This window comes from Littorina saxatilis, linkage group LG8 (assembly GCF_037325665.1).
Source record: "Littorina saxatilis isolate snail1 linkage group LG8, US_GU_Lsax_2.0, whole genome shotgun sequence".
In the NCBI taxonomy this organism is placed as follows: domain Eukaryota; kingdom Metazoa; phylum Mollusca; class Gastropoda; order Littorinimorpha; family Littorinidae; genus Littorina; species Littorina saxatilis.
In genome coordinates this window covers 70,713,451-70,723,143 of record NC_090252.1, presented here as the reverse complement: position 1 = coordinate 70,723,143, position 9,693 = coordinate 70,713,451, and the positions used below count along the sequence as shown (strand labels likewise).

At 43.7% G+C, this 9,693-nt stretch overlaps 1 protein-coding gene across 1 annotated transcript in view; it reads right to left on the bottom strand.

Moving 5' to 3' along the window:
- Positions 1 to 6,935: 6,935 nt before the first annotated feature.
- Positions 6,936 to 9,693, bottom strand: part of LOC138974874 (uncharacterized) — a 108,571-nt gene continuing 105,813 nt past the window's right edge. Inside the window, exons 5-6 of the mRNA XM_070347602.1 lie at positions 9,211 to 9,560; positions 6,936 to 8,713 (exon numbers count right to left, since the gene is read on the bottom strand). Of these exons, the coding sequence (XP_070203703.1) occupies positions 8,211 to 8,713; positions 9,211 to 9,560 (853 nt within the window). The 3' untranslated portion in view covers positions 6,936 to 8,210. The remainder of the gene's footprint in view (positions 8,714 to 9,210; positions 9,561 to 9,693) is intronic.

The window sequence follows — 9,693 nt, the reverse complement described above, 5'->3', positions numbered from 1 at the left end:
CCTCCCCATCTCCCTCTCTCTCCCTCTTCGTCTCTCACTCCCTGGTATGCAGCATGCTCATGTCAACATATACGTTGAATAAGATTGCATTTGATTTCACATGCGATGTGCCGTGCGCGCATACAGGATGTGTGCTTGCTTTGTGTATTGATACTGTTTGCCCAGTAATCAGAAGATGCCTTTGTGTTGTATAGACATTGGTCATATGACTGGTGTTTGTGTTGTATAGACATTGGTCATGTGACTAGTGTTGTATAGACATTGATCATGTGACTAGTGTTGTACAGACATTGATCATGTGACAGGTGTTAGTGTGGTATTGGTCATGTGACTAGTGTTGTATAGACATTGGTCATGTGACTAGTGTTGTATAGACATTGGTCATGTGACTAGTGTTGTACAGACATTGATCATGTGACTAGTGTTGTATAGACATTGATCATGTGACTAGTGTTGTACAGACATTGATCATGTGACTAGTGTTGTACAGACATTGATCATCAGTGTGACAAGTGTTTGTGTTGTATTGATACAGTTCGTTTGACAAGTGAATGTTGCTTATGCTGTGTGGACATTACCAATACGACAGGTGTGTGTGGCTTATGAGTATGGCGCACAATCTTCTCTCAATTGTCTTTTGTGGCTGTGTACAATATGTGTCTCTTACTATTGAAATCAATCGAGACAATAAACAGGTAAACTTTTATAGCCTGAAGTCTCCCCCCCCCCCCCCCCCCACTTTTTCTGTTTCTGCCTCTTCTGTCTCTGGATTTTGTGTGTGTTAGTTAGTGTATATGTGTGTGTGTGTGTGTGTGTCACTGTGTGTGTGTGTGTGTGTGTGTGTGTATGCGTGTGTGTGAGTGTGTGTGTGTGTGTGTGTGTGTGGGTGCGTGCGTGCGCGCATGCGTTTGTACGTGTTTGTCTGTGAGCGTACCGTATATGCATTTTACAACATGCATACATTTTTATCTTTTTATTTACAAAGTAGGGGAAGGCTGCCGAATAGGGACCACTGCCTTATACGGACCACCTCATGTTCTGACAAACTAACGGTGCTAGAGCGCTCGAAACAATTTCACTCGTTGTATTCAGCCTCTCTGGATAAATTGCACATGTCAAAACAGTTGCACATGTCAAAACAGTTGCACATGTCAAAACAGTTGCACATGTCAAAACAGTTGCACATGTCAAAACAGTTGCACAAACACAAACCTCAAAACAGTTAGGCTTTTTCTCTTTTTTGCTCACTTTTGGCAGCGTTCACTCAAAATTTGACGCCTAAAACAGACTCACAACTAAGACTGCATTTGTTACATTTTAGCAGTGTTCATCCGGAGTTTCTACTTCATATATAGTGGAATCCTTCGATCTAACAACAATCTGAGAAAATCAAGTGGTAAAAAAGAGGAAGCCTTAAAAGGGGAGTGAACTTTCAGAGTTTATGAATGGAAAATCTGTGAACACAGGGTCTTGAAAGGGTGGATGGTCTAGTCAGGGTGGATGGTCTAGTCAGGGTGGATGGTCTAGTCAGGGTGGATGGTCTAGTCAGGGTGAATGGTCTAGTCAGGGTGGATGGTCTAGTCAGGGTGGATGGTCTAGTCAGGGTGAATGGTCTAGTCAGGGTGAATGGTCTAGTCAGGGTGAATGGTCTAGTCAGGGTGGATGGTCTAGTCAGGGTGGATGGTCTAGTCAGGGTGAATGGTCTAGTCAGGGTGGATGGTCTAGTCAGGGTGGATGGTCTAGTCAGGGTGGATGGTCTAGTCAGGGTGGATGGTCTAGTCTGGGGGGGGGGTGTCTTAAAAGTAGTAGGCTCCAAGCCAGCTAGGCCTACCGTGCACCCCCCTCAGGATCCAGCTTCATTAGGCTAGAGATATTCATTGGGGTCTACTGAACACGTTTTAACAAGTTCGCCACGAAAAAACTCATTCCCACTACTACTTATGCCCCTTTGTTTAAGGGTACCCCCTCGAACGCTAAATTTATCTGTGCAATCACAACAATGCACAGCTGCAATGAATGAACAGAGAACCACTTTTTTGAAATCAAAACAATTAAGTTGATCATTAATCTTGTAAAAAATACCTGTTACATTGTTCAATGCTTGATAGGTTGGCTGTAGTGATGCTTGATAGGCGCGAACCGTCATTTTCACAGTGCGCAAAGCTTGTCAACTTTGATGAGTAAAAGGTTTTAACAAATTTGGGTTTTCTGTTTCATTATTTAGAAACTACAATGCCTTTGGATAATTTCAAGCCCCATTTGGAATTCCTGAGAGGATTTGTTGCGACACCAGATGAGATATTTCTCCCCTACCCCCTAAACGTGAAATTTTAGAAAAATGTCAAAAAACTTTTTTCATCAAATATTCATTATAACTTCTCACTGTTTTCCAATCAAATAACAAAAGTAATCACATTGGCGACCAAAATAGTTCCTTTGTCCATCTTTTAACAGAACTACAACATTATTATAATCTTCTCAAGACTGATATGTAAAAAATAAAACAAAATGTTCAGATATAGACATCTATTCTAACTGTCCCTTACATATAATGCTCTTGCTTCTTAGTTTCCATGATTAAAGGTAGATTAACATAAGAAAGACAATCTAAGAACTAATGATTCTTCATGTAAGTGCAAAATGTTTGCTCATAAATGCAAATGTCTTATGAATCAATTTCAGCTTTGTAGAAATAACATAAAAAAGTAATTGCAAAGAACTATGTCAACTTTTTCTTTCAAACACACACACACACACACACACACACACACACACACACACACACACACACACACACACACACACACGCGCACACACACACACACACACACACATACACACACACACACACACACACACATACACACACACGGCACACACACACACACACACACACACACACACACACACACACACACACACACACACACACACACACAATCAATCTTAGACTGTTTTTGGAGCAAGAAAGTCAAGCTCACAGGACAAGTTAGTCCGATTCACAGTCAGATTCAGATTCAAGTGAATCGTCCAGTCCATTTAGGAACAGTGGTGCCTCCTTCTCCTTCTCTCCTTCCTCGTGAACCTCAGTGAGCAGGCTATCAATAACTGTCAGTGAGAGAACCAACTCTTCATTTTCTTCAGTCCACATAGGCTCATCTACTCTAACTGTCCCTTACATATAATGCTCTTGCTTCATAGTTTCCATATTACAGATAGATTAACACAAGAAAGACAATCTAAGAACTAATGTTTCTTCATTGTAAGTGCAGAATGTTTGCTCATAAATGCAAATTTCTTATGAATCAATTTCAGCTTTATAGAAATAACATGAACAAGTCATAGCACAGAATTTCAAAGAACAGTAGTGCCTCTTTCCCCTTCTCTCCTTCCTTGTGAACCTCATTGAGCAGGCTATCAATAATTGTCTGTGAGAGAACCAACTCTTCATTTTCTTCAGTCCAAAGAGGCTCACGGATTCTATTGTTCAGCATCCTTCCATGACCATTGTGGCAATGTGATTTCTCCTAGCCGGCCAGCATAATGCAAGAGAATGAAGAACACGTCGCTCTCTGGACTCTTTATTTGATGGTCTTTTGATCAACAAATGAGGGTATCAACCCTCAACTTTCTCCTCAACTTTCACAAAAAGCCGGATATTGTTTTGAGTGGAAACCAGTGCTGCCCCCCCTGCTGAGTGAAGCTGCTTCTGCGGAAATGTGGCGAGGTCAATGTTCAGATCCGCTCGAATGACTCCACCTGAGTCACGTTTCTCCACCACCATAATGGTGGCGTACTGCATCGACACTGTGACACCGTAGATTGAGCATTTGAACTACAGCACATCCAGCAGCTATTTCTTCATCTCCCATGATTCACCCATTCTTCTGAACGTTTTCACAAACTTGGGTTTCTGCTACAGGATTGTGACCGGATAGCTTTCCATTTTCCTAGAAGGCGCAGACTGAGTCACAGGCCACAGCCAGTAAAGGCGAAGAGAGAAAGCAAGACAGAACAGTGAGGTCGCGTTAGTTCTTCTGCAAGGGTAGCGATGTTGAGCATTTCCTATTTGCTTTGCCCGTGTCAAAGAACCATGTGATTTCTCCTTGCTGGCCAGCCTAATGCAAGAGAATGAAGAACACGTCGCTGCCTGGGCTCTTTATTTGACGGTCTTGTAGCCTTTGTGAAGGCTCTGGTACCAACAAGTTTTCGACAGATCTGCTTGCAAGTCTTTGAGTTCTTGCAAAGACAACAGATTTCGTCTTGAGCACAGATGAGAGGTTCTGGTGAAAAAAATATTTCTGGAGACAGCCTTCTTGTCAAATGACGAAAAGAAGTCGCAATTCATAAACTTTCTGTTGGAGGTTTGGAGCCGTCCCCGCCATGGCAGACACACTCAAAAGAAGGAATGTTGTTCTGGTCAGCTCACGTCATCTGGTGGCATCAAGACAGAAAGGGAACTACTAAATGATCTGACATCCAGCCAAGAAAAAACGGACTCAAGAATGATCGTGTACTGTCAGTATGGCCTTCAAAAAGGCTACCAGACTATCAAAGTAAAGAGCCCAGACAGCGACGTGTTCTTCATTCTCTTGCATTATGCTGGCCAGCAAGCAGAATTCACATTGCTCTTTGACACGGGCAAAGCAAATAGGAAACGTTTGCTATCGCTGCCCTTGCAGAAGAACTCCCGCGACCTCACTTTTCTCTCTTGCTTTCTCTCCTCGCCTTTACTGGCTGTGAATCAGTCAGCGCCGTCTATGCCACAAGAGCCTCAAACAACATGCAAGAAGGGCCAACTACCAGACAGCCACATGGAAGCGCGCTCACCTGCCACTCCCAGAGATTCCCAACCCCACTGATGGTCATGGAAGGATGCTGAACAATGGAATCCTTGAGCCTCTTTGGACTGAAGAAAATAAAGAGTTGGTTCTCTCACTGACAGTTATTAATAGCCTGCTCACTGAGGTTCACGAGGAAGGAGAAGGGGGCACCACTGTTCCTAAATGGACTGGACGATTCACTTGAATCTGAATCTGACTGTGAATCGGACGAACTTGTCCTGTGAACTTGACTTTCTTGCTCCAAAAACGTGTGTGATTGTGTGTGTGTGATTGCTCTAAGATTGTGTGTGTGTGTGTGTGTGTCTGTGTGTGTGTGTGCGTGTGTGTGTGTTTTTTTAAAGAAATAGTGACATAGTTCTTTGCAATTAATAATTTGTGTGTGTGTGTGTGTGTGTCTGTGTGTGTGTGTGCGTGTGTGTGTGTGTGTGTGTGTGTGTGTGTCTGTGTGTGTGTGTGCGTGTGTGTGTGTGTGTGTGTGGTTTTTTTTGGTGGAAAGAAATGTTGACATAGTTCTTTGCAATTACTTTTTTATGTTATTTCTATGAAGCTGAAATTGATTCATGAGACATTTGCATTTATGAGCAAACATTCTGCACTTACATGAAGAAACATTAGTTCTTAGATTGTCTTTCTTATGTTAATCTACCTTTAATATAGAAACTATGAAGCAAGAGCACTATATTTAAGCGACAGTTAGAATAGTTGTCTATATCTGAACATTTTGTTTTATTTTTTACATTTCAGTCTTGAGAAGAGAATAATAATGTTGTAGTTCTGTTAAAAGATGGACAAAGGAACTGTTTTGGTCGCCAATGTGATTACTTTTGTTATTTGATTAGAAAACAGTGAGAAGTTATCAGGAATATTTGATGAGAATTTTTTTTTTTTACATTTTCCTAAACTTTCACGTTTAGGGGGTAGGGGAGAAATATCTCATCTGGTGTCGCAACAAATCCACTCAGGAATTACAAATGGGGCTTGAAATTATCCAAAGGCATTGTAGTTTCTAAACAATAAAACAGAAAACACAAATTTGTTAAAACCTTTTACTCATCAAAGTTGACAAGCTTTGCGCACTGTGAAAATGACGGTTCGCGCCTATCAAGCATCACTACAGCCAACCTATCAAGCATTGAATAATGTAACAGGTATTTTTTACAAGATTAATGATCAACTTAATTGTTTTGATGTCCAAAAAGTGGTTCTCTGTTCATTCATTGCAGCTGTGCATTGTTGTGATTGCACAGATAAATTTAGCGTTCGAGGGGGTACCCTTAAACAAAGGGGCATAAATAGTAGTGGGAATGAGTTTTTTCGTGGCGAACTTGTTAAAACGTGTTCAGTAGAGCCCATTGAATATCTCTAGCCTAATGAAGCTGGATCCGGAGGGGGGTGCACAGTAGGCATAGCTGGCTTGGAGCCTATAGGTAATACTTTATCGGGTAGATTGGTTAGGGGAGAGGGGAGGGGGGGGGCAAGAAGGGAGCGAGTGTTCTATCTGGTGGGTATAGGGGAGGGAGTCTGCTATTGGTAGGGAGGGGGGAGGGGGAGGGGGTGGTCTTAAGAAGGGGGGGGGGGGGGTTCACTGTAATCGGACATGACGAAGGCGAGTCGTAATAGCATTTGCTTTTTTTGTTGTTTGTTGATGTGTTTTGTTTGTAGAATTGTTTTGTGATCTTTTGTTTTGAGGTTGTCTGTTTGTTGTTCATTGACCTGCTGGATACAATGGCAGTTATCTCCCTTCTGGATGGAGGGAATTTCAAGTTGGTAATTTACTGCATACTGTGTATTCTTCAACAGATTTTAACCTGATTATGTAGAGCGTGTGTATTGTTTTATATTAAAAATTTGTAACGCGGCCACACACACACACACACACACACCACACACACACATACACACACACACACATCACACACACACACACATCACACACACGCACACACACACACACACACACACACACACACACATCACACATACACACACACACACTCATCACACACACGCACGCAAGCACGCACGCACGCACGCACGCACACACACACACACACACACACACACACACACACACACTAATTAAGACAGATAGAAGAGCAAAAACAATTTTATTAAAACATGTGGTGTGTGATTTTGTTGTTGACAAATGCCATTTTTTGCTATCTACTTTTCAAGCACGCAGTAAACATTTGTAAACGACAGTCAGATTAAACAGGTTCAGAATCACACTCAAAACGTATGTTCATAGACTGACATAATGAATAGTCAGTTATAGCTATTGTTAAAAGAATTCTGTACTACATATCAAAGTTATTTACATGTGTCTTTACGTCTATAACACACATTTTCCCATGGCACGCACAGTGAAATATCACTAATACTTGCTAACTTACTGTGCTCAGTGTTTGTTTATTTCCCTAAAGAGCGAACTAACTGGGCCAAGCAGTCCAAGTGACGGTGAACACAAGTCACGTGTCATTTCTCACTGTCAGCAAACAGCACAGCGTAGCAATCCCTCACGCTGAGAGCAATCTAAGTAGAGAAGTGTCTACTTCACAAGCTGTCACGTGACTTTCACTGCTTGTTGTCAGTTACTACAGGTCACTGGTGTTTCAGTGAACAATCCATCACATCCTTGAAGGCTACAAGTGCTACAGTGAACGCTACAACACAGCGGTAAAGTCACAGGTGTCTAGTGAACGCTACATCACGGGTGTTTCACTGAGCGATAGCATACACCTTAGCGCTACAGTCACAGGTGTTTCAGGCCATGTCAGTACAGGTGACAGGTGTTATAAGCAACAAAAGACCAATAAACCACACGGCAGTAAATGACACAGGTGTTTCAGTGCACAAAAGACCACAGCGGTAACGGTCACAGGTGTTTCAGTAAACAATATACCATTACGGTACTTGTCATTATTGTTTTAACAGGACGGTGACCAGCGACGAAGGTCACACAAGTGGTGCACGTGTCGTGAAAATTAAAAAGCCGTGCATCTCAACAAATAAATGCAACAGGGGAAACAGTGTTGAAGGGCAGTCAGCGGGACAAGATCTGAATGACGTAAAACACAAGCACGATGACGTCAATTGTTGTTTTGCGTCATAGAACGTGACGAAATCTTGCAAGGAAATCTCCAAGTGATAACATTCTGTGAACAATCCGCGATACCAACCAGGAAGTAAAACACATGTGTGTTGTTGTTGTTGTTGTTGTTGTTGTTGTTGTTGTTGTTGTTGTTGTGTCGTTGTTGTTATGATTTCCTAAATCTCCTCCGCTTGTTGGTGGTGGTTGTGGTTGTTGTCGCGTCGCTGGTGGTGTCGGTGGTCGTTGCGGTAGTGGCAGTGGTAGTGGTTGTTGTGTTAGGTTGTGGCGTGGGTAGTCGTAGTGGTCGCAGTGGTTGTTTTATGGGATGGCGTGGTGGTGGTGGTGGTGACAGGAGGCGTGCGGACCATGATGAGCTGTGTGGTGCAGCGTGATACTGCAGACAGCCTGTCTCTAAGATCAATCTCCTCATCAGTCATCCCTCTATCATCATCATCCTGATCTCTGTCCTGTAACACGGCCACCACGCGCCGCTCCAGGCCTGACACATAGCTATACCTCGCTACTGTCACTGTGTCCGTTGCCGCCACCGCCACGTCCTGCACAGCTCCCTCCCACCTCGCCATGTTGTGTAGCCAGTCTTGATACCCCAACACACTCACCGGTACACCTGCATCCTTCAGTCCCTGCACCACGCCGCTAGCTGGTGACGTCACCCGCCCTGCCTCATCCGTGACGTCATCATGTAGATCGTCGCTTCTGGTCAGGACGAACACATCACGGTAGCTCAGCCGGGAGGGTCTGTTGTCGACGCTGCTACCTGCAGGGAAAGACCGTTGGAACGGTTAAACGTATAGTCTGATCAATATTGATATATGCAAGCAAACATCTCTTACATTTCAAGAAACAACACATCCGTATACTTGTTTCACACACACACACGCAAGGATGCACGCGCACCTGAGTTATAAAATTATCTCAAAGTTTGCAATTTTCAACAAACACAGACAGCAAAACTAAGACGTCATGACGTAATTCTGTAGTTTACGTCAATTGAAATGACGTAATTATTGTTGATGTGCTTTTTTTCTGTTTTCCCTGGCAGACTGAGTTTCTCGTGTGTGAGTGTGTGAGGCGGGGGGTGGGATGATAAAACACATGTAGGGAAACGGGAATGTTTACCCTTCACTCAAACCTCCCACAATCACCACCACCACCATCATCATTATCATCACCACAACCACCTCGACAACCACCAACATCATCATCATCATCACCATCACCACCACGACCATCATCATCAGCTACACAACTCACCCACACCCAGACGGCGCAGCACGGCAGCGATATCCTGACCACACTGTGCGCAGTCCAACGGCCACCGACCTGTGTGAGCGTTACCATGGTGACTCAGCCGTATCACGTTCAACCCGTCCCCAGGGGCAGCCACGCCGCTGTCGCTGTAGTCGTGGACAGGATACCTGTGAATCACGGGCTGTATTTCACGGAGGACGGCGGGCGCCGAGCGGAGGGGGACAGTGAACACCTGTGTCTGCAGTGCTGGGGGTATGTCGTCGTTATAAACAGTGGCACACCACAGGTACAGGTGTGGTACTCGCTGCGCTAGCTGTGATACCAGCCGTATGTTAGCTGGACCACGCTTACCACTGTGACACAGAATGGAGACATGGTGTTAGAGATGTGTGACACAGAATGGAGACATGGTGTTAGAGATGTGTGACACAGAATGGAGACATGGTGTTAGAGATGTGTGACACAGAATGGAGACATGGTGTTAGA